This window comes from Balaenoptera borealis (genome assembly GCF_965194805.1).
Source record: "Balaenoptera borealis genome assembly, chromosome: 3".
Lineage (NCBI taxonomy): Eukaryota > Metazoa > Chordata > Mammalia > Artiodactyla > Balaenopteridae > Balaenoptera > Balaenoptera borealis.
Genome location: NC_138866.1, coordinates 141,902,784 through 141,928,588, shown reverse-complemented (window position 1 = coordinate 141,928,588; position 25,805 = coordinate 141,902,784). Strand labels below are relative to the sequence as shown.

At 45.6% G+C, this 25,805-nt stretch overlaps 1 protein-coding gene across 2 annotated transcripts in view; it reads left to right on the top strand.

The window, feature by feature from the left end:
* Positions 1-25,805, top strand: part of SLCO3A1 (solute carrier organic anion transporter family member 3A1) — a 322,429-nt gene that overhangs the window by 282,581 nt on the left and 14,043 nt on the right. For both annotated transcript variants that reach the window (XM_082388919.1, XM_082388918.1), the window contains exons 8-9: positions 12,333-12,508; positions 17,098-17,162. In XM_082388919.1, coding sequence (XP_082245045.1) covers positions 12,333-12,508; positions 17,098-17,162 — 241 coding nt within the window. The remainder of the gene's footprint in view (positions 1-12,332; positions 12,509-17,097; positions 17,163-25,805) is intronic.

Sequence of the window (25,805 nt, the reverse complement as noted above, 5' to 3'; positions counted from 1 at the left end):
AAAACTTGAGGCTAAGGGACTGCTCACCCAGTCTTGCTGATCCCACCTTGCAGGCGTCTCTTTCACCTGCCCTTCTTCTGCATCCACACCACCACTGCCCTGGTGCAGGCCCTCCTCATCTCTTGCTTGGACCAGTGTAGTAGTTGCCTCCCTGGCCTCACAACTCAGGATCACCCCCTGCTGGTCTGTCTTCTACACTGAAGCCAGAATGATTTCTGTAATACTGCATAGGACCCTTTCTAATGCTACTGTCAGCTAGAAGATAAGATCTAGGCACTGAATTGGGTTTGTGTGTGTCTTCAGCACATGTCTGTCCTCCGCCATGCTCTTCAGCTGTGCTTCCTTTCAGTTTGTGGTATTCAGCTTTCCCCACACAACATGTGTGTTTTCCTACTTCTCCCTCCAATTGGACAACTCCTACTCACCTGTCAATACCCTACTCAAATGCCCCCTGCTCTGTGATACCATCCCTGCCCTCCTTTAACTTTGGGGTTCTTGGCCCTGCAGTCTTAGTACCTGTCTCTCCTGGAGGCACTTCTCTCGTTTCACTGCAGTGATCTGTTTGTCATTTGCCCTGACCTGTGAGTTTCCTAAGTGAGAGCTGACATCCACAAGTGCTCCATAAATGTCCAGAAATGTATAGATGGAAAGAAAGATAAGAAGGCTGAGTGGCTGCTTTCAAGGAACTTAGAGTTGAAATCATTTGTTTCCTCCCCTTTCCACATCCTGTATCTTTTGGGAGTAGCGATTTCTCCGAAGGAAGAAAAATTGATCATTTATTTTCATTTCCAAAGATCTCATTTTTCCTTGCATTTAACATTTAGATTCTTGGCCGGTTACTACCATTTTTCTATAGAGAAAGTAAATCACCCTGGGGGGAGGGGAACTGATTTTTTAAATTAGATGATAAAGCAGTTTCTTCAAGTGAGAGGAAATGAATTTTTAAAAAGAGATGGGACCTTGAGAATGGTTAAAATAAATATACAAGCTATTCTTTTTCATGACAGCAATTTCATTAACATTTTAATGTCCAAAAAGTTATATTATAAATCAGTTTTGGTTACTGTGCTGTTATAAGAATGACATTGACTCAGTATAGGCTAGTATCCTGAGACCAAAGCAGTCTATTCCACAGCATTTTCTGACCAAAAAATAGTCTAGAAAAATCCATGTCTCCTGATCTTGCATGGACGAGAGTCTTATTGAATAAGAGCCTAATCAGGCCCCGGTTTGCTTCTAGCTGCTGAAACAGCAAGCTGTGGAATGCAATTACCATCAGAGGGCAAGCTTCTTCGCTTCCCTCTGGACATATGGTTTATTCCCCAGACACCTGCCTTTTCTTCACAGTACCGGAGGCCTCATGTTGTCTGCTGGGGTGCAGGCAAAGCAGAGAGGTGATATCCCCCCACAATTACAAGGCAGAGATTGAGAAAACCCCAGGGCTAGGGTGGGAATAACACTCCACCCCGCGGAGGCAGATCTCTGGAGGCCCTGCCTTCCAATGGGTGGACGAGGGCTTTGGGACCACAGAGCCATGTGTATCCTGGAAAGGGGCCTTTGTGATGGTCGAGCCCTAAAAACAACCACAACCATGAAACTTGCAACAGCAGCAAGTTTTTCCGAGAGCCGGTGCAGGCCAGGTGACGGGGCCTTCCACGTGTCCCTCATGGCCCGTGGCAGCTTGGCCCAGAGTCAGAGGAATCTCAGTATTTTGAGAAAATGTCAAAACAGTGGATTAGATTCCTGGTACGTTTACTCCCTCCTCCTCTTCCTCTTCCTTTCTTGTCTCCAAGCTCCCCCCAGAAATCTTCCACAGACTACAGTCTTCTTCATCTCTCTTCCCTCTTTCCCCTTTTTGTAGTTATTCCTTCTGCATCCACTGGATTCCTTTCCCAGTGTCAACGCAGCCATTCTTTCACCTATACCCCCAGCCCCGCATATATTGGGTTGGCCGAAAAGTTCATTCGGTTCACGAATACATTAAAGTTTTTGGTGAAAATGAAAAATGTCTTTATTTTTTACTTAAAACCAAATGAACTTTTCGGCCAGCCCAATATCTCACTCATCCTCGTAACAGCCTTGGCAAGGAGGTGTTCTGCTTATTCCCTGATTACAGATTAGTCCCTTGGCCAAGGTCACGCAGAGCATGGTGGCGTTGGCGCGGGAACGCAGGGTCTGTCTGACGCCAATCCCAGTGTCTTCCTCTGACCCTGTGACTTCCCTCTTTAGGATCCCCACCTTTTTTCCACCAGAAAGAAGCTCTCCATGCATGCCCCCCACAGTCGGGACATTGTGCCTTCACGATCTGGCCCTGCTGCCTTTCCAGCCTCAACCTCCCCGCTCTGCCCACCTTCTGAGGAACCACTAGCTGTGTCAGACTTCTTGGGGTGCCCCCAGCACACCCAGTTCTCTCTTACCTCCAGACCTTTGTCCATGCTGTTTCTTTCATCAGGGCTTGTCTTCCCCTAAGCCCTTCACATCCCTAACACCTCCTTATGCGCAGCTGAGATGCCTCCTCCCACTTCCTCACTGCTTCCAGGGCTGCACTGGTACCCCTCCTGCAGAGGCCTCAGCACCTGCCCCCTCCACTGGACTGAATGGCCCATGTTCGCCTGCGTCTCCATCACCAGTCCATCACTAGGCTCCAGTATCCAGGGATGGGGTTCTGCTGTGGACCAGTGCATTCCCAGTGTTAGCCATGGCTCTGGATAAAGGCCCCAGGCTTTCTGCTCCCGGCTGGAGGTTCTGTGCCAACCTCAGCAAGCCCCAGGGCGCCATGGGCAGTAATACCACAACTGGCAGGCAGGTTGGTTGGCTGGTGCAGATTTCAATCCTAAACACCTCTTGCATACTCATCTCTCCCCACTTGATAGCTTCCACCCAGACTTGTGAAAATTTCCCCTAACTCGATTAGATGCGAATAAGTCACTGATGAAATCATTCTGATTATTAGGAGATCTGGTTCACATTAGCGGTTTCCTGATATTAGACTTCCCTTTCTGCCCTGCTTGGGGGTTTTGTTTTTCATTTTCTGATCTCATTTCTCCTTGAGTGATAGTGATGGAAGTTTCCAGAATTGCTTTTAATATACAATTTCTAATTCTTCTCATTGCATATGACCAGGAGGAATGACGAAAAAGATAGCAAGTTAATTTTGTAAGTTTCCTTTGGCATGAATATATTGTCCGGATTGTTTCTGTACCTTTCACTCTCAGAAGTAATTATTCTAACAGAAAGCATGTTGGTAGCTGCTGATTGACTGCTGGAAGTTGTATCCTTTTGATGTACTGAATAATTGACTTAAAAAAAGCTTCTATCAGCCACCAATGGAATGTTGAAAATCAGTACAAGTCCAGCACAGCAGTTTGTAGGGGGCTAATGATAGACAACTAATCTGTTCCCCCATCCAGGCAACAAGGATTTATTGAGCGCCCGTTTGAGTAGAGCCCTGAGTAGGTGCTATGGCGGGGAGGCGAGGCAGCAGCCCCATTTTGGATGCGTGCAGGGTGCCCCTCGTTCAGTATCATGGGTCTCGGTCCTGGCTGCACATTAGAATTGCTTGGGAGCTTTTAAAACATGAGGCCTGAGGTCTATCCTCAGAGTCCTCAGAGATTCTGATTCCCTCTTTCTGGAGTGGGACCCTGCCATCAGTTTTGTTTTTTTTTTTCAAGATTTAATTTATTTGTTTATTTATTTTTGGGCTGCATTAGGTCTTCATTGCTGTGTGCGGGCTTTCTCTAGTTGCGGCGAGCGGGGGCTACTCTTCGTGGCGGTACTTGGGCTTCTCATTGTGGTGGCTTCTCTTGTTGCGGAGCATGGGCTCTAGGCGCGTGGGCTTCTGTAGTTGTGGCACACGGGCTCAGTAGTTGTGGCTCGTGGGCTCTAGAGCGCAGGCTCAGTAGTTGTGGTGCACGGGCTTAGTTGCTCTACCTGCCATCAGTTTTTTAAACACTCCTCCCACACACACACGAGTGTTTTTGTTATGTAACCAAGGTTGAGAACCACTGGGCACTGTTGACAGTTTGGGCTGCATCATCCTTTGCTGTGGGACTAGAGGATGTTTAGCAGCACCCCTGGGGCTCTACCCACCGGATGCCAGTAGCAGCACTACCCCCTGCACCCTATGCCATCTGTGAAACCACCAATGCCTCCAGATAGTTCCATAGGTCCCTGGTGGGGGACAGAATCCCCCCGAGTTGGGAACCACTGCTCTAGTCAAAGGAATGAGTTCTTAAAATTTTCTAGAAACAGGGCAGCATCTGAGCTGACACTGAGCATTCATCCTTCAGTCTCCTTTTCCATCTCACCATTATTGGGTTGACCCACTGTAGAAACCAAGCTGGAGGTTAGAGGTGCCATGTCGGCATATTCCTGCAGAAGAAACAAACTGGTCAATTAAATGCCATATCTGCCAGCAGGAGTATCTACAGTGGCTGAACCAAGGTTTGACAGCCTGGATATTTCATATACAAATCTAGATTTCTGGCCTCTCTGAAAGACCAGAAAGGTGGGTGAGAATTAACATGGCACCTGCACCCCGATGGGGTAGCAGTTGCCTAGAGCTAAGAGGAGACTGATGCTTTAGACAAGACATTTGATCTCCACTTAGCCATGGTCCCCACCACTGGTCACCCCAGACACTGGACCATTTTTCTCATCTGTTTCCTAATGGTCCCCAAAGGTCTGGAGTTTGCAAATCCTCTTGTATGGCCTGACCCCATTTGCCAGAACTGATTTAAAAGTCTGCCCTCATCCTGGTGATGGCTTGTCAGAGGGACTTGGGAATATTCTGAAGTCAAGCCCAATGAGGGCATTGCCACCTCAGGACATCTAATATATCTCAGGCCCTGGGCTAGACATTAGAAATATAGAGATGAATAAGGCAAGGAGATCATGTTTACCATAAGATGAGATGTAATATATTAATAGTTATGTTACAAGGGAACACCCAGGAGCAGCAGCTAACCTTATATGTTTATAATATCGTATTAAGTGAAAAAAGCACATTATAGAACAATATCTAGATTATGATCCCTTTTAGTAAAGGAAAAGAAAAATCTAAATATTTGTATATCTCTGCATGGGAAAAGATTGGAAGGATAAGCCTGTTATATAAAATGTTCACAGAACATTATCTCTGGCTAGGACTAAAAACTTAATTTTTATATATTTCTTTACATTTTTCTGTATGTTTCTAAATAGCCTAAGATGAACATGCATCCCTTCTCCAATAAGGAAAAACATTTTTATTAAAAAAAAAGATCCAGCATCAAAGGTTGGGTGCTTACACTCTAATGGAAGGAAACAGGTATGTAGAGAAATTAGTGAACTTGGAGCCTTCTGCCTGCTTGGGTAGGAATCGGTTCAGGGTGGGGAGGGGCTGGAAGGAGAGAGTGTGGATGTCATTTCCTGGAAGAGGAGCAGGGCCAGGGCCAGGCTTCATCCACGGAGGCTGCGTGGGTAGTTGCCCGGTGGATAGGGTGCAAGGACATCCCAGCATGGAATGTGTGTGAGCATGGGGGGGTGGGGAGGCTTGAACCTCGTGACAAGGGCAAGGCTTTGGCTCGGAATCTGGAAGGAGGAAGGTACAGGGAGGGGCCCGGTGTTCATTCTGAGCCTCCTTCTCCTCTGTGCTCTGCCCACACTTTCCACCTGAGATGGCTGGAGCAAAGAGTAAGCCCGACGCTTCCCGAAGAACGGCCCTTTCCTTCCCCTCGGCAGGAGATAATTAAGGCTCTGACAGGATGCAGGTTACAGAGGTGAAGGGTGGACGGAGGTCTTGGTTTCATCATAGGGTTTTTCTCCCTGGCCATTATCCTTCAGCTAGTGACCCTGCCAGGGAACAAGAGAGCGCATTTCTTCTTGGCAGTGTTTCAATCTCCCCTTTGCCTTGAGGCACGTGGGTTGCCGGTGATACTCTTTGTGACGAGCTCCGAGGTCTTCACCTGGAAAAACCAGCTAGGGTTGGGTCAGTGAGGTGAAGAGATTCTAAGCTACAAAAAGACAGTAATAAATGACAGGAGAATGTCTGAGGAACTTCACTGAATCATGAAAGGATCCCATAGAAGTCTAGGACACATGCGAGTACGTTGTCATTCGAAGGAAGATGTCCCAGCTGTTGTGGTACAGTCTCAGTCCTTTGCCATCTCGGTCATCAGGCAGAAGCAGGACAGAACACTGCATGTGTTGGCACTCCCTCTGGCCAACCCCCTTTCTGAACTATAGCACTAGGGCCCGACCTTTAATAGAGATTGTCATTTCTTCCTGGTAACCGAATATATTTCAGAAAGAAAACCAAAAACAGTATTCCAGGATGCTGAGAATGAAACTTTCAAGTTTTCACAGGCTCTTCATACAAAGAACACCATCACCCCCATGCCTGTCCCCTTAGAAAAGTCATTTTTCAACCTAGAGATTAGTTTCATTTGTGCAGTTAATAGAATTGATCCATCAGTATTGAATATTGGGGGAAAAAACCCAAACAAAAACAACTTTATTTGCCAGATACTTCTGAAACACTGCTGAGGAGTATTTTGTTCTTATAATATGAGCTGTCAAAATAGCATGCTTATGATTTCCTTCATCAATAGAAAATGAATCCTAGATTCGAGAGAGTCATTTTTCTATTTTTATGCTCTCCAGCTTTATTGTAATTATTTATTCCATCATTGCATGTGAATAGAAACATTTCTCAATTTAAATTAATGACTGAATGTAGAACGAGAGTACAATTTTTAGTGACTGTGCTCTTCTTTTGTTGATTTCTTCTTCTGGAGTTTTAAATTTTTTTAAATAGATGATACATTTGTGTGGTTCAAAAACCAAAAAGGAGGGAGTGGAAACTCCTTTCTACCTCAGTCTCCTGTTCACCCACTTTTCAACCCACTACTCTGCCCAACAGATAATTGTATATCCTACTGGGTTTTAATGCACCAAAAGTTATTATTCTGTAGCTTGTTTATTTATTTTTTTAATTGAAGTATAGTTGATTTATAATGTGTTATTTTCAGCAAAGTGTACAGCAAAGTGATTCAGTTATACATATACGTAGATCCCTGTGCTATACAGTAGATCCTTGTTGGTTATCTATTTTATACTGTAGCTTGTTACTTGTGAGTTATTTTGTTGTTAATAATTTATCTTGGAGTTTTTTTCATATTAGTACATAAAGAGCACTCTGATACCTTTTTTACTGCTACATAATATTCCGTGTGTGGACCTATTGGAATGTATCTAACCAATTCCTGTTGATGGGCATTCAGGGCTGCAAAACTTTAGCTCCTGCAGACTGTGTTGTGACTTGAATTGTATACTGACATCATTTTGTGCCTGGGCAAGTCTGTCTGTAGGATAAGTTCTTGTAGAATTTCCAAGCCAGTCCCACTCTGTCCGCCAGGTCACCACTGCTTCCAAATGTGGTCAGGCCAGTTCCTCCATGAGCACCGTGGTCATCTGATTATCAACATGATCTCTCAGGGCAGGAAAGCTAGGTCCTGCCACCCCACGCCTGGCACCAGACAGAGACTCCAACTGTCCTGGAGGCAGTGGGGACCACATTCCTCCCCAGAGACCGGCAAACTGGGAAGACGTTCCTTTGCCACGGGATGGAAAACTGGACATTTGCCAGGTCAGGAGCAGTAGACTAATCTCCTGGAGCCTAGTGCACTTCTTCACAGTTAAATATATTGGGGGCTGCTGAGGACAGCACTGGGGGGTACCACTTCATTCAGGCCGTGATTGTCTATAGGCCGTTGCCCAGGTCCAGCTGCATTCTGGGCTGGCGCCACCCACGGGACTGTTGTATACAAACAGGGTGAGAATTAGTATCCCAACCTCTATCTTCTCCTTCCCCCACACCCAGGTTATCCCTATATTTTCAAACTTCCTACTGCTTGGGGCTTTTGCAGGTCTCAGTGTTCCCACTTACATGCCCAGTTAATATCAGCTGAAAGGCTGTCCTGCTCTTCCTTCTCACTTGGGATCGTAGTGTGACGCCTCATGGGTGCAAAGTCCTCTCTTCCAGTTATGCACCCTGAGATGATTATTCCCACCACACTGGGACATCAGGGTGGAAGTTTCTCCCTAACCTGGCCTTGTACGCTCAGAGCCTCACAGGTCCTTTAGCACAATGGCCAGGGTGATCTGTGGTCTCTTCTGTCACCTGAGCCCAAATAAAGGACATTTCCCATCCCTTGCCATAGGACTCAGGCTTAGCACTTTTCCTTGGATTCTCTGCAGGAAGGGTCCTAGGAATGTCCCAGCCTGCGCCCCAGGCCTCGGGGCCACCCAGCACTTTCTGTTCATTCTGTCAGATTGACTCATTTAACTAAAAAGGAAACCCAGCCAAGTCCCCACTCAGGTCACTCGGCTTACCTCCTCCCCAGCCTCTTTTCACAGCTCCTCTCAAATACATTAAATCTGAATAAATTAGTGCAGAGTTGCCTAGAGCATTTGAGAGCGACCCATCCATTTCCAGCTTCTCTCCTCGGCACCAGCAAGCCAGTATGATCACTGGTCCTGTACCAGTTTCCTGCTTTTCCTCTCCTGGCATCTGTACCCTACAAGCGCTTATTCCTGTCCAATCAGCCTGTGCTGCCCTGGGTCCATTCTTGTCCCATTCCACCCCCTGGCTTTGTGCTCTCACCTGTCCCCTTTGCCTTGGCTGCAAATCCCAGGGTGGCTCAGCCCCGCTGTTCGCTCACGCCATTCACAGGATGTTGCCTTCCTGGACACGTTCACCTCACCCGGACCAGAAGGGCTGTATAATCACTGAGATAAAGGCATCTTATTTCTGACCCATTCCATTAGGGCCTTGATCACAGGCCTAATCCAGAGAATTTCAGAAGGAGTTTTTTACTTATCAGAGCAGAGAGGGGCCGGGCAGTTTCCTCTTATGGTAAATGTAATACAGTTGAGCCATAGCCTAGGTACAGGGCAGAAATCTAAGACTGGGTGTAGGTTCCAATTACAGATTACTTATTAAACTAAACAGAGCTCACCAATCACACAGTTCATTCAAAGGGTTCTGATGACATCACATTCCTAAGGGGCTACGTGAGTCAGAACTCAGTTCCTGGGGTACTTGGCAAAACAAGACCACGGGCATCCACCGGGGGCCTGTTCCCTGTTTATACCTGAGCACTCTCCGAGGCCACGTGGTTCTAAGGACCCCAGTCCCAAATCTCTTTTTCCTCGCAGGCTACAGCAGGGATCAAAGAGAGGAGGATGGGAGTGGTTTGAACTAGGGCAGGGTTTGAGAGGTGTTTAGGATATGATAAAATGAACGGGACTTGAGGGTTCATTCATTCATTCATTCATTCCATACCATACTCTAGAGCTGGGGATAAGTCAGGGATCAAAACCGCAGTGTTTTCTGTCCTTATTAGCATTATGGTCACGAGGAAGATGGATTTGACGTAGGAGTAAGGGGTGGAGGAGGTCCACCAGGTCTCTATAGAGTTAACAGGGTGTCATTTCTAAGGCAAGAGATGTGGAGGGAAAGGAGATTGGGGCCAGGGGTATGTGTATCTGTCAGGGTTTGGTCAGGAAAACAGCACCCACAAGTCTTTTGGAAATAAAGGGTTTAGTATAGGAAATAGAACTAACGTGAATGTGGAGGAGTTGGGAAGTTAAGATCTGGAAGAAGTGAGATGAAGGACTGGAGAACAGTCACTCACTACATCCCCAGAAGTACCAGCTCAGGTGGGCAAGTCGAGGCATATGGGAAATTCCCAGGTGGCTGCTCAGTGAGATGAAGGGGGCATTCCGGGAAGGGTCTGGGGAAGCACATCAGCAAGCCTGCGTCCAGGTCAGTAGAGGTGGCCATGGGCCCTCTGTTGTCGGCAGGGTAGTCAGTAAAGAAGGCGGATGCACACAGGGATGCTGGGACCAGCCAGCCCCTCTGGGCACCTCTGCGTGTGTCTGTCCCCGTGTCTGACCATCTGAGAGTAACGGCCTCTGCTTCACTTCCAGATCTCGTCCGTGTTTCCCTCCGGTTCAGCTTCATCCATGCAGGGAAGGGAATCCTAGGGAAATAGTTCCGGCTGTGGATGGCAAAGTAGTGCCAAGATGCCGGCACGGAATCCCACGCGGGGCACTCATCCCGGAGTCGGTGTTGATATCGCAACATGCTCAGAGGCTTAGGAAGGGGCATCCCGAGTGGGTCTGGGAGGGATATGGGCTAGGGATTAAATTTAGGAGAGTTACCGGAAAGCACGTAGATGTAAAACAATCTAGGGAAAAGTGCAGCGCGAGAAGGGAAGAAAGCCTGGACCAGAGCCCCAAGGAGCTCCAGCATTTTAAAGTGGGGTCGGGGGAAGGTGCCAGCAAGGAAGATGCAAAAGGAGCGACCAGAGAGGGAAGAAGGAAACCAGAGAGCAAGCTGTGGAAGTCAAGGAGGAAGTGGGTCACAGGCACATGCTGGGGGTGAGGAGGGAGACCTCCAGGAAGAGAGAAGTGGATGGCGGGGTCAGGCTATGGAGACCACTGGCGAGCTTAGCTGATCCGATTACTGCGGGTGGGGACCCAAGCCGGCTTGAGTGGGTTGAGAGCATGGGAGGTGAGGACGCGGAGGTGGTGAGTGTGAACAGCTAGAAAAGTTTAGCTGTGAAGTCGGGGTCGGGGGAGAGGGAGGAGCGGTTTCCTCTCCCCGGAAGGCAGAGAAGAGGCATTTTCAGTTAGACTTGGGGAGAAGGCCTGCTTCCTGATAAAAGCAGAGGAAGATCTGTTCACGCAGGCATTCTAAAACCGGCTGCTGAGTTCCCCCTGCTGTGTCTCAGCGCTGTGCTGTGAGACGATGCTCAATAAGTCACAGGTAATACACGTCCTTATCCCAGGAACGCAAGGTCTCCTCCAGGAGGGTAGCGAGGGTCTCTGCTGTGGGGTGTGGAGTGTACCCTCACGGAGGGAAGTGCCAGCTCACATGGGGGCCGACTTGCGGGGTGGGGGGGGCCTTGCAGCTGGAGGAGACATCAACACGGGGTTTTGCAGAAGAGCTAGTATGTCTCCAGGCAGAGGTGTATGGAAAGGGACAGAGGGGCAGGGCCTCAGCACTTTTCAGGGAACGACAGTAAACACCCCTGGGTGCTGTGATGGGACCATTTACACAAGGGCACCTGCTGTGGCACATGGCTTAGGAAGAAGGGTCCAGCCCCACCCAAGGTCTCCCCCACTTCGCATGGGTAAAAGCTCCTGGGCAGGACACAGCCACACAGGATGGAGGGAGCAGTCTTCGGACACCCCTGAAAGCATCCCATGTAGCTTAAAGGGATAAGAAAAGCTCCAATGTGTATGTCCTCTGGGGAAAGAAGAGGAGAGGAACAAAGATGAGGGGAGACGGACTGAGGAGGAGAAATGTAAAAGCCAAAGGGTATTTGTTTGACTCTCAGGAGGGTTTACCTCGGCATGTGCCCTGAGAGCTGAGCAGTCCTGGAAAGAAAAGCGATGAATCATTTATGATTGTTTTCACTTTGTATTCATTAAAGGCCTCGGCACTATTATTATCGAACCTTAATTGGCTCAGCTGCTGGCTCGGCACGGCACTGCCTCTCCGGGTCCCCGCTCTTCCCTTTGCCATCAGAAATTCCTCAAGCGTGAGCCAGGACCGTGCTGGGGAGCAGGGGCGGCTGGGCAAGAATCCACCCGAAGATCAAACGGAATGCAGCCGCTTGTCTTTCTCTTCTCTGATCATATATTAATAAATGTATCTCGCTGGGCTCCAGCTCGCTCCCCACGATCTGCTCTAAACTCTCTGGCATCTCTGCACCCTCTTTGCTTTCTCAGCCACTCGAGAACTTTCCCATTAGCTGCCCCCTCTCACAGCCCGACGAGCTCAGCAACTTCACGCATGACGGTGCACATCCTTTGTTCCAAGTGCCACCTTGGACCCTGAACCAGCAACCATATGCGGGTTACCTGATTTGCTTCTTTTAATATACTTCAGTGTAATTATAACTGCATAAAAGAGAGGACAAATTGGCAAGTGATTACACTGTTAATTTGGCAATGTTTTATCACATTGTGGAAGCACAATTTCCTCTCTAATTGTATTGGGGGGGGACACGTTTGTTTGCGGTTCGGCTTATTGAGGGATTCTTGAGCATAGATATGAAATACACAGGAGACGGGGAAATCAGCTCACCTCCCCATAAATATTCCTTTATTTACATGTGTTTTGCAGCCTCTTTAAAAAAATCTAACTCGTTTATTCAGGCCTAATTAATGAAATGCTACAGAATGTATAATAAGGCTATGACAGTTCCAGCTGCTGGATGGCTTTGGATTGGGAAACTGGAGATACCCCCAGTTAAAAGGGCTGAATGCTTCCCTTTCAGAATCTCACCAGCTGTGCGTGCCTCACGACCGTCCCGCCTGAGAATGCGACTGTGGTCCCTGGAAAATGCCCCAGTCCTGGCTGCCAAGAGGCCTTCCTCACCTTCCTGTGTGTGATGTGTGTCTGCAGCATGATTGGGGCAATGGCTCAGACTCCCTCGGTCATTATCCTTATCAGGTAAGCTTAGCCTCTGGAACCCGGACACGAGAGCCCGCCTCCCGTCTCCCCCTCCCCACCTGCCGTGTATCTGCAGTTCTCCTGGAAATCAGAACTCCAGGGACTATATGAGTCTTACAAGCCAGCTTCCCTAGGCTGGTAGGAATCGGTTACGTTTGATAGAGACCTCACACCAAAAGTAGAAAGCACGGCCCAAGAGAGAACACTACACTTTCATGTCATCCCAAGAATAGACTCTGCAGGTGATTTGGAAAGGGACCATGGTCCCTCGTTGATATTTGCAAAGAGCCACATTGTTGGAGTAAAATGAAAATGACATTGGACCAGCCAAGTCCCTGTGTCTGGCTCCTGTCCGGGCACTGATTAGCCGTATGACCTTGGGCCCATTTTCCCTCAGACTTGTTTCTGAATCTGGAACTGGAGGTGATGTCATGGGTCCTGCCTGCCTCCTGCCGTGGTGTGGGTCCTGCCGAGACCATGTGTGTGCAAATGCCGTGAAGATGTGAGGGGTCATTGACAAAGTGTGATGCAGGGCTGAGTGGCTAATGGAAGGCAAGCAGTGACTGCTTTTGTATAAGTGGATGGTTGTAATTCTGTTTCGCCATCTCTCAGGACCTGTCCTGGGGGCAGATGAGGTGCCTCAAAGGTGGATTACTGAGTAATATTCTGAGTAACTTACACAATTACAAGGTTATCTAGATCTGTTTGAGGAACCTAGAAGCAGAATGCTCCACGCTCTGGCATCCATCTGAACCAGAAGAAGTGGCACCAAACACAGATCCATGTCACCGGGATGCAGTTATCTAAACAAACCAATTCAATCCCAAGGGCTAGAGATAAAAGTAGGAATGAAATGCTTGGTTGCAGCCTGTACAAATGTACATCACCAGCTGCTTTATCTGGCCTATCTCTTTTTCTCACTGTGCCTACCACACTTCCTGATCCTGGTTATGAATTCACGAGGAAAAGAATTTACACAAAGTACTTATGTTATAAAGTCATTAGTAAAGCACTTTTAATGTGCAGAAGCATTGAGGGTACAATAGCAAATTACCATTTTATACTTATTAAATTTGAAACATAAATTTAAAAAATTCACACCCAGTGCTGTAGGCAAGGCTGTAGCAAAACGGGTGCTGGTGGCTTTGAGAAGCGTTATCACTTCTTTCAAAAAGCAGTATGGCAAATGTAAGTCAACAGCCATAAAATTGTTCAGATCTTTTATGTGGTAACCCTACCCCTTGCTACTTGTCTTAAGAAAATACTTCTCTACAAGAAGAAAAGTTCAGTGGAGACAGATTTTTATTACAATGTTAACTATAATAGCAGAAAACTCTGAATTGGAATAGTGAGTTAAATTATAGTACCGCAGCTCAGTGGAATAATGAAAATTCTTAAGAATGTGAAAAGTGTTATGAAATGAACTATTGAATTTAAATTATATATGGAAGATGATTATATATAATATGCACATGGACAAAACCCATCAGATCTCAGGTATGGGTTTAGGGTGGCTGCATTACTTTTTGTTATTAGAAATTCCTTTGAAGTTATATTGTGCCGTTCACACACAAAAGGCACCAAGAAGCAGGAAAAATGACCTTTACAGCCATTAGCAATGACTGGTCCCCTTTTTTCTCTCCCCTTGACTCCTCTGCAAAATCCCAGCTCAGTAGTTGTAGCTGGCAGACCAAACACAGAAAGTCAGTTGAAATCTTAATCACTTCCAAATCTCAGCTTGGTAAATAGCTCTAGGAGATTTTCAGGAAATATTTGATTCCTTTTCAGTGCACCAGCAACAGATGGCCTGGATGACCCAGGCTGGGCCTTGTCTACTTCATAGCTGGAGGTATGTGCCCACTGCCTTTTGAGGGGTCCAGGGTAAACCATCTTCCATCACCATCCACTCCAATTTGCCATCACAGATGTAGGGAGGTACAAGGACACAAACAGTCTGAGCCACAGCCCAGATGAGCACCAGCCCTCGTCCCATGCCAGAGCAATAGACCCACTCCCACTCTTACTCCAGACAGAAACATACTTGCCAACAACAGTGCTCAGGACATCTGCAGGAGAGGATACCAACTAGCAGTCACTTAGGTGCCCGCACTGGGCTCTTGTTTTAACTTCCTGTGTTTGCATCTTTATTAGCACTCAGATGGGGAGACACCAGAGGCTCCGAGAGTGATTAAGCAGTATCCTCAAGGTCATGTAGCTAGTAAGTTGTGGAGCTAAGGCCCTCTCCCTGGCCTGGCCTGGCACTTTCAGTAATGTTGACCCAAACCCTCCATTTCTCCATAACTGAATCCGAGAAGGATTATTGCTCCTGTGGGAACCAGTTTCCCAACAGGATATGAAGGGAGATCTTAGCATCTTGTTCACTTTATTCCTAGTGACATGATAGCTAAAAGGAAACCAAACTTCGAGTGATAAGTACTCTAGCTCATTATGCCAGCATGTTTTCTTGATAAGGAGAATTTGCCTTTATCTTTGTGTCTTTCAAGTCAGTACCTTCAAATGAATGTGCAAAAAGTGAAACCATGGTGCCAATATTAACTCCAAAGAGTTTGTATTTTGCTCTATGCACATTCGAAAGAAAACTGACCGTGTTTCTGTCCAGAAACACTGATCTCATCTTTGATATTGTACAGGTATCTGGCCGGATCAGCCAGAGAGTGGTTTCCCTGTCATTCAATGGAAAGTCTTGACCTGCTGCCCTGGGACTGCTTACTTATACTGGACTCTTTGCAGTTGAGAAGGAACGTGTATTTCCCAAAGAATAACACATTTTTAGTTTTCAGAAATAGGGCAAAGATTGTGAAAACAACATCCATGTCCTTTTTGGTGTGACAGTGTCTTTTGGCCTTATATACCAAGAAGCCAAAGGCATGCCCATCTGACGCTCAAACCAGGTGGTAGGTCATTGGATGGTTGCCACTGGATGATTGGAGGAATGACCCCTGGGGTCGGTTAAGAATAGTATTCTAGCTACCAAGTCCAGAGATGGGTTATATATCCTGTGTACTAGGTATCCCACTGGATTTAGATGTCCCATTGGTAACTTTATTTCTAATGTTTATTTTCTGCAGAATTGCTTGCCTAGGTCCTTCCTGCACCACATGAGTCTTCCTGGCCTTTCAGCCACACTGAAACGCTCCTGGTGTTTCCTGAGGCTTAGCCACACAGGACTGTCTCTAGGTCTAGCCCGGTCCTTCCAGGGGGCAGAGTAGTGCACTTACCTCCCCGTCTTCCCTAGAGACTCATAATGGGGACGGGACAAGAGGAAGTTTCTCTGCTGGTGGTGTTCGGGATGACCTGGAGCGCATGTGGTCAGTCAGATGCCTCCCCCCCTACCAGCACACCAGAGACAGGGCTTCCTGGGGCTTAGTGGGAGACATGTGCCCCCCCACCTACCCACTTATACATTCACTCAGCATATGCTCTGTGTCACACACCACACTGATGATGAACGAGATGCAAACAGTCCTTGGCCTCAAGGAGAGAAGACAAGCATTGAGTAAATACTAGTTTCAAGAGTAAGAGGCATAACACAGGCGACCTATGACCAGCTGTGAGGGCCTCTCTATCTGGAATCGGTCACCATTTCCAAACCCCTTCTACTGTCACTCTTATCCCAGAAAGTGTTACCCTCTGCGACTGTTCTAGAAAATGTGTGAAAAGATCATGCTCAGGGACTGTTGTGGGTAAACCAAAGCCAAGGACATTGAGTCGGTTCAAAACAAAGTGATGCAACTAGATGAAGGTACATTTCCAATTTAAAAGGTACCGAAACTGGATATAGATGAATGGATTATTTCACAAGTGGTCCATCTAGGGAATCAACCCATGCTAGTCTGGTTGATTTCACAAAATGGTGCTAGAATGACAGAGGTGTTTATGGTTCTTGCCTGTTTGTATAGCATAAGGGGAACTGTCTTTCCTGTCAGTATTTTCCCCAGATACATATACCCACCAATTTAAGATGTTTCCCTGTCCCAGCAAAAGCAAAGTGCCTTTAACTGCACAGAGTACCAATTATGCTGATTTTTTTTCTCTTATCGTTGGGAGGATAGAAAATGCATGCGTGGTGATGCTCCCCCACTTCACCCTGGTTTGGGTGGATGGACAGATGAATGTGTAATATCAGGTAGCAAGTAGGGGACCCTTATTTCTGAAAATGTTGAATGAATGTGTTCAAACTGACATTTATTGAGCACCTACTGTGTTCAGAACTCCGTGGACCGTACCCGGGTAAGTGAGCTCAGTGCTGCTCTTAGGGAGTTCTTTCAGAAGCTGACCAGGGAAGATGAAAGACCTTGTGGACCAAATTTGCATTCCATCCTTCAAATAACAAGATTAGTTTTAGTTAATAAAAAACTGTTAAATTCCTAAACTTATGTCACTGCAGTTGCAGGGATTTTTCAGAGTTTAGGCAGGGAAAGTGAAAAAAAAAAAAAAAAAGCACAAAACCATTAATAATTTTCTACAGAAGGACACTGATTGACAGCAGCGGATGACTCTGGGGTCTGTTAATTAAAGTGGAGCAATAAGAATCTTTTCTTTTTTCCTCTTCTCTTCTTTGCACGTAGGACAGTCAGCCCTGAACTCAAATCCTACGCCCTGGGAGTTCTTTTTCTCCTCCTCCGTTTGTTGGGTACGTATTATCTCTTTATTTCCTCAATAATGAATTGGATGCTTATAACCAGGTGAGTACATATCAGTGGAATCATCCCCTTTCTTGAGTTTGTCATTTTTCCTATGAGGTTTTTTGGTAAACAAGAGAAACATCAAGTCTGTTCATTTTGCTCAGGGTTTAGACCTAAACTCACACACTCCCTGGATATTGCAGAGTTTTTGTTGATATCAACTATGCCTTTGTATCACCCTTAATTCTCATTGGCATAAGGAGGAAAAGCGATGGCACCAAAGAGAAAGAAATTTGATGGTGTCATTTGGAACCCTTATTAAGCAACCCATGAGCAGCTTGTGAAATGCTTCACTTATGGGGCTTCCAGCTTGAGGAGAGAGGTATCCTCACAGTGCTTCGCAAATGGAAACTTTGCATCCTTTAAATTTTTCCGAACTGATTTAGTTTATTTACCTTGGGTTTCCTGGATGGGGCAAATATGACCTTCATGCTATAGACCCTACATTCCAAGGTTTGGTATGGATAGAAGGAATTAAGTCTAATGCCCCAATTTTTAAGATGGGAAAACAGGATAGGAATAGCCCATGGTTCTTCCAGGGTGTTGGGACCGGCTGGGGAGAAGCTGGAAAGGCCAACAAGGTAACCCTTCTCCCTCTAGACCACACTGTTGCTTTATGAACTCCCTTTGTCAAGGCCAAGATCAAGATAGGACAACTTTTTTTCTTGAATAATAAAGCTGTGGTCTTCTTTAATGGACATTAAATGGTAAATAGATGTGAAAAGGGAAGTAACCATGGCCTATATCTTCAGAGTAAAAATAAAGTTTCTCATTCCAAATAGTATATAACCTGGATGAGCATAAAGAATTAACTATAGAAATGTTTATAAAAATATCTATAAAAGTTAAAAATTGGCAACAACCTAAATACCCAACAGCAGGGAATTAGTTAAATCCATTATGAGCTCTAATTCCAGTAGGATTTATGTTCCCCTTTAAAGTTCTGGAAAGAAAAATATTCATAGACTTGGAAAAAGCACATGATATGTGGAGGGGGAAAAAGAGGTCTATAATATATTATATATGCAAATGTTTTTAAAGTATATATAAATGTGGAAAATTACTGGAAAGCTAGATGTGAAAATGGTATCAGCTATTATCATTGAATAGTGAGGCTATAAATGATATTTTCTAAATTTGTTTTTAAAATTTGAATGAATATATATATATTTTATTACTTGCATAATGAGATTACTTCCTATATAATTGATATATGAAAGAAAATTATTCACCCTTAAATCCATTAATAAGATAAGTTTTTCCCTGGGGAATGGCAAATACATGACATATGCCCTATCTCTGCCTATAGCAAATAACTTTCAGTCAATTGCTGTGATCACTTTTGCCATGCCCAGGACAAGACCTCAGAATCTTCTCAATCACTATCAATCCACATCTGTTGGTACATATGGAGAAACTTAAATGGCATCTTTGTCTTATTTCTGGTTCATGGAAAATAGAAATGTTCTAGGTATAATAATACCTAGTTCAAACAAGTTCAGCGGTAATTCAGACTAAAACATTTAGGCTTTCCTGGAAGTTGTAGTGGCTTTTAGAGCTCTCTAACTGCACAGAGTACCAATTATGCTGATTTTTTTTCTCTTATCGTTGGGAGGATAGACAATGCATGTGTGGTGATGCTCCCCCACTTTCTGGTTTGGGTGGATGGACAGATGAATGTGTAATATCAGGTAGCAAGTAGGGGACCCTTATTTCTGAAAATGTTGAATGAATGTGTTCAAACTGACATTTATTGAGCACCTAATGTGTTCAGAGCTCCATGGACCATACCCGGGTAAGTGAGCTCAGCGCTGCTCTTAGGGAGTTGCTGCAGAGGTCTCTGTATCTCTAAACAGATGCTGAGGACTCAATATAGCTGGTAAAAATTAGCCTTCAGAATACTTTTGATAGCACAAAATGAAAGAAAATTTGCAAGCTATTTTTGAAAAGTTAATGAAAATTATAGGACACTTGAAGACAGAACTGAAAATTATAGAGCATGTGTAATGTGACATGCTGTTTCTAAAGCTGGTTCTCTATTTGTATGTCTGCTCCAGGAATAATCAACCAAGCATTATCTAGAAGAGTATTTTTCAACCTCTGTGAGCCACAGCAAGAGATAAGCTTTACAGTATGGCCTAGTACATACACACATATCACAAATATAGCTGAAGCAAAGATTTCATGAAAAATATTCACCCTTAATATGTATGATGTACTCTGCTACTTTCTATTCCATTCCATCCTTTTTAAATAGTGGGTCATGACCAACCATACTGATCGTACTACCCATATGGGTCACACATCACAGTGTAGAAAATGGCTCTAGAAAGATATGAGACAGTTTCATCTTTTAATTAAAAGTGGCTTATCAAAGAAGTCTTTGCACTTGGCCTGATTCCATTTCCTGCAGCACCCAATAAGATTAACCACCTTTACTGTTAATGAAGGGCCAACCGAGAAATCAGATTTCATGACATTGTCAGCCTTTGTGCTTGGCCCCCACATAGGTAATGGGGATACAGTGAGGACATCGCAGTTCAGTGTGATGAGATCTGAGATGCAGTCAGCACAGGTGACAGGGGAACACGTGGGAGAGACACCTAGCCTGGCCTGGGGATGGGGACAGGGGTGTGGGTTTGAAAGGATGTGATATCTACCTAAGACGTGAAGAAAGAACGAGGAAGAGTTACACAGCTGAGCAAAAAGGAGAGCATGCTTTAGACAGAGGGACTTACTTACTTAAAGGAGTAAAAGCCTGGAAGTGAACAAAGGCTGAAGCATGTTTGGGGGCTGCAGGAAGGCCATGTGGCTGGGGAGGGCGGCTGCCAGGAATGTGCTCAGGAAGGGCTGCTGCCCTTTTGACAAGTTTGACCTTTATCCCTAAGGCAAATGAAGTCATTGAAGAGCCATTGTGCATTTTTAGAAAGGCCCACTGTCTACCATGTAGAGAATGTGGGAACTGAGTAACAAGCCACTGGTATAACAGAGTAGCTGATGGAGACCCAAGCTGAGATGCTGGCTACCAAGATGGGGAGATGTGGGTAGAGGAAGAATTGTCAAGGCTTAGTCTCTGAATGGAAGTGTACAGACTGGAGTATCTGAGAAGGAGGAATCCACAGTGACAGCTCCTTATAAAAGATTTGGATCATGTGGTGCATGGGGATATTATTTATTAAAACAGGAAGAAGACCAGGATGAGGAGCAAGTTGGGAGTGGTATAGACCAACACTGTCCAACAGAACTTTCTGTGATGGTGGAAATACTCCAAATCTGTGCCACATGGGGCTATGGAGCACTTGAAAGGTGGCTTCCATAAACTAGTTTCACTTCATTTTTATTGATTTTCATTTAAGTAGCTGCATGCGGCCAGTAGCTATCATACTGGACAGTGCTGGTCTCAAGGCTCAGTCTTTGATTCACCGCCATTGGTGGGTCAGAGCTTGAGGAAGTGGGGGCAGCGAGAGGAGACCACTCTTTGCAGATACTTGGCTGTGAGGAGTAGAAAGAGTGAGATCCAGAAGTGAAGGCAAGGTTATTTTCCCTTGTTGCTTTAAATGCCAATGGAAAGAAGTTGTTAGAAAGGGCAGGGGCAGAGACTGCATTGGTCCAGGTCAGTGTGGCACCAAGAGCTTCCCAAGCAGCCTAGGAATGCCATTGGTGATATCAGTGGTAGGTGCAGTGGAAGGAGTGTGGAGCAAAGAAATTAAGGATGGTGGTCACAGTGAGGCTAAAGTGATGGACCATGGTACCTGGGCTGGATAAGGAAGTGGTGAACTAGGAGAGAGGAGAGAGGAGAGAGAGATAAAGGAACGTAGGAACTGGATGCAGTAATTCATGTAAAAAAGAATTAGAATCTGTGGCCAAAGCTTTGGTGTCTGTGAAGTGACAAAACCCAGGGTGTGGCATGACTAGAGAGGACGGGAACATCCTTGACATTGAGGGTGAGTTGTTGAAAGGCCAAAGTGTGGAAGCTCATGTCCATGGAGAAGTTCAAGTCACCCAGGACAGCAGTAGAAGTTGAGTGGGAGAGAAGACTGAGCTGGATAAAGGTCAGGAAATACAGAGAAAACTGAATGACCTACTCAAAGCAGAATGCCTGATGTAATCAAATCCATCCTTCTTCATCCTTTTGCAAATGGCCTGATCACCGCTTTTCTCTCTGGGTGTGGGCATAACGTCCTCTCGAGGGTCTGATCCAGAATCTTGCTCCTGGAGGTCTACTGCATGACGTAGATGTTACACCAAATTAAATGAATGGAAACAAATATACACGGAGATCCTGCTATGTCAAAAGCACTGTTCTCGATGCTGCAAAGGATATAAAAATAAGTGGGAGCCAGAGCCTGCCCTCTCCAGTAGGAGAATGAAGCAAGTATGGGTAACGTATAGGGCTAGAAGAGTTTGGACCTTGAATTTCAAGGGAAAAAAGATTTTACTTGGCTGAGTCATTGCCAGTGTGGAACAAATGATGGTATGAGATGGAAATATTCAGAATTCTGAGTTAGGAAGATGAACCTGGGAGAAAGGTGCAAGTTGGTTCAGCAGGATGCAGGATAACTAAAGCACTGAGAGAAAGAGAAGGTGACCCGGGTAAGGCAGTGGGATTAAAAGGCAAGGACAGATGGAAGCCATATTGTGGAGGTAATGTCTGTTGAGCCCCCCAGTGACTAGATGAAAGCAAGAGAGAAACAGCAGAAGCACAAGATAAAGCTGAGGATTTGAGCCTCTGGGACTGGGCCTACAGAGAAGCCTTTAATAAGATAAGGTAACAGACACAGGTATCTCAAGGGAACTGTGAGGGATGACTTGGGCTGACTCACTACCTGCCACAAACTCTCCTCCACAAATGCCTGCTCTTAGTTTTCCAGAGCAGCCTGCTGGGCAAAGAGCGTTGGGAATGTCAGCCTCAAGGTGCACCTCTGTACACAGGTGTCATTCCTGAGCAGACTGTCCTTGGGTCTTGGGTCATTGGTGAGCTGGTCTAGGAGAAGTACGTCTTAGAAGCTCCTGCTGTGGTTCATCAAACATCTGTTGAGCTCCCATTGTGAAGTCTTGAATATAAAGAAGTTCTACAGCAAGTGGGAGAAATGAACACGTAGAATGAGTGCATTGTAAGGAGTAAGCGCGGCCAGCCAGAGATCCCAGATGAGAGGCCGTGTCCCCAGCCATGGGATGGTGGGGCGCAGGATATAGGGTCTGGAATGTGGGGGAGACCCCTTCCACTCACCTCTGCATTTAGTTGTTTACTAAGCACCAGTGATTTATCTGACCTCCTGAAGGACCTGAACCACCCACGATCTATGTCCTGACCTGTTCTAAGGTGATACCGGATACTTGCCGTGGCCCCCACTGCAGTCAGGCGTACCCGGGTTTGAGTCCAGCTCTGTCATTACTGGCCGTGAGGCCTTTGGCAGGTTATTGCAGCTCTTTGAGCCTCAGTGAGTTTAACAAGGCAGCCGGGAATGAAATGAGAATAGAGTAGCTCCTCCCAACTTCTCAGATTTAAGAAAAGTGAATGTCAGGTGCCCGTGGACGATGCTGGACGATGTGGACAGTCCAGTCTCTTTCTTGGCATTGCTGAAACAGAGAAACTCATTAACCCTTTCAGGAGAACATACTTTGACATCCCTTTCTAGCTTGCGCTGGAGGTAACAGTAATTCCATCAGGTTGAATAGAGACTCCATGGTGAATTCAAGTCTTGGCAGGTAAGCTGGGAGAGGAATGGATATCTTTTGAAATGTAAATGCAAGAGTAATTTGCAGCTTCCATTTTGTCCCATAAAGGAACGTGAATTTATTGTTCTTACAAAAGCCTTTGTTCACCTTTTAAGTTTAGACCAAAGAATATAAATAGGCCTGGCCTTTTCAACCCAGGGAGTGAATTAAGTAACCAAGATACAAGACACCGAGGTTTAATCTTTGTTAATAGATTTCAGGAAAACAGAGACAATTTCCTTAAGTGGCACTGCAATTTTTGCATTGAAATATAGCTGCAATTTGGGCCTGAGTGTAATAGGAAGTAAGATTTAATCCTTTTAATATTCTCTGTAATAGCGAGTAACAGCTCTGAGCTTCCAGATACCCTCCCCAACATACGGTGGGTTCCCAGTGTCCCTGGGATGGGACCTTAGTTAATGCCTACTGCATCAGTGAGTTCCTCCCAAGGAAACATAGGAAGAAAAGAGCTCAAAAGGGAGAGGACGGTTCCTGCGGGCTCCAGGGAGGAGAGCATTCTTTTAAAACACACGGTTTCTAAAGAAGTACTTCATTATCATCACTTGCCTCCTTCTTCCTTAGGTAACTGAAGACATAACAGCAGAAGTAGGTACTAACATACACCTTACCCAACTTACCTCCCTTCTCTCACTAATCAGATGAGTTCTAGAATGGCAAAGGCCTCTAAATAAGAGATCCAGCAAGTGCTTCGTCTCTAATATTCTCTGCACACCTGGAATTCAGGACCTGAGAGCTAGAGCTCCCCTTTGGAAAAGCATTTTAAGTCAATAAAAAGGAAAAGATGAACTTGGCAGAAAAGAAAGCTAATATTTCCTCTGTTCAGAAATGTAAAAGGGATTTCACAAAGGTTATTAGGTACTACTCGTAAGGTACCCAATCCAGAGTTTATTCTAAACTATCACCCCCAAGTCCCCTGTACAAGATAAATAAGGTAGCAAAAGTTCTGGCCATATGGAAGGACCAGACCCTTGCATAACACTCAGGTCATTTGTACCAGAGTGCTCACCTTGACTCTGACCAGACGGGCCATATTATTTCCTAAAAGATCAAGAAACTGAGGCACCGAAAGTGACTTACCCCAACCTTTCAGCTCCTTAAGTGAGAGGGTCTTTCATCTTGACCACAAATGGTCTCCAAAATATCGAGTATAACATGAAAAATTTTGCTAGGCACTTAGCTTTCTAATTTCTGTTTGAAGGCTTTTTCTGATACTTTCCAGGGCCTTGTCATCCAATAGTAAAGCTCGACAAGGATAAAATTGACATCGTTAGCACATAGAAATATGCCCTGCTTTAAGACAACTCCATGTTATAAAAATCCTCACTCGGATCAGGTATGTGAAAGAGTTACATATTGGCACTTTAGAGGGATTTTTTTTTTTTAATTTAAGCAAGCATTCATGAATGGTTCCATTATACTGTACATTTCCTGCAATGTGCTTAAAATAGGACCTGATTTGCCCAACTTGGGTTTGCATACAACTCTTCAGGCACCTGTGCATCGTGGAGCGAGGGGTCCTGTGCCATCAGTTCCTTCCCTTGGCAAAGCTTATACCAGAGGTGTCATAGTCTTGGCTTCCCATTGCCTGGTGACAGGTGGGGCTAGGACAAGAGAGGCAGAAGGAAAAGGAGGGAGGAGCATTGGGAGCTAATTACAACCTAATAAAACTGTGACAAATAGAAAAGTGAATGGGTCTGCATTCTCCCACTGGGCCATAGGAAGAGGCCAAATTTGTCCCATTGATCCCCAAGTCTATCCACAATCTAAACTGGCTCCAGATCGCCATTTCTTTACCTAAGTAATGTGGAGTGTAGCTTAGTGTCTATCGGTGGTTGCCATGGCAGTTCCTCCAGTTGGCTCTTCTTCAGTTAAATGAAGAAAGGTATCTGTTGGGGGGCAGGAGAAGACACACTGGTTAGTGAGAAAGGTCTCAAACACCTGGGCAGCCTTTGGGGCAGAGAATGCTGGGAATGTGAGTTTCCACCCACCAAGACCAACCTGACCTGGGAGCTGCAAAGAGGGAGCAGGTTGTATGGGAATTGGAGCTTGGAGTTTATTAACTCAAGCTGCCAGGGAGAGTTAATTGCAGTTTCAATGAAAATTTCTTCCTGGGTGGGGGTGGGGGGGTTCTCTTTGGGGTAACAAGCGACAGAGTTGGACAGTGCTAAGGATAAGTGCTGAGGCACCTGGGCCCGGGAGGAAGCCCTGCCAACCTCATCAGCACTGATAGGATCGTGCAGTTCTCCCCCCATGCCATCCCAGGCCAGTCGTTAAAACCAAGGAAACACCGTATGACAGACTCTAACACATATGTATGGAATCTTAAAAAAAAAAAAAGAAAAAATGGTTCTGATGAACCTAGGGGCAGGACAGGAATAAAGACGCAGATGTAGAGAATGGACTTGAGGACATGGGGAGGGGGAAGGGTAAGCTGGGACGAAGTGAGAGAGTAGCACTGACATATATACACAACTAAATGTAAAATAGCTAGCTAGTGGGAAGCAGCTGCATCACATGGGGAGATCAGCTCGGTGCTTTGTGACCACCCTAGAGGGGTGGGATAGGGAGGGTGGGAGGGAGACACAAGAGGGAGGGGACATGGGGAGATATGTATACATATAGCTGATTCACTTTGTTATACAGCAGAAACTAACACAACATTGTAAAGCAATTATACTCCAATAAAGATGTTGAAAAAACAAACAAACAAGGAAACAGACTCAGACATAGACTAGAAAACAAACTTATGGTTATCAAAGGGGAAAGGGAGGGAAGGGATAAATTAGGAGTTTGGGATTAACAGATTCACACTACTGCATATAAAGTAGATAAACAACAAGGACCTACTGTAT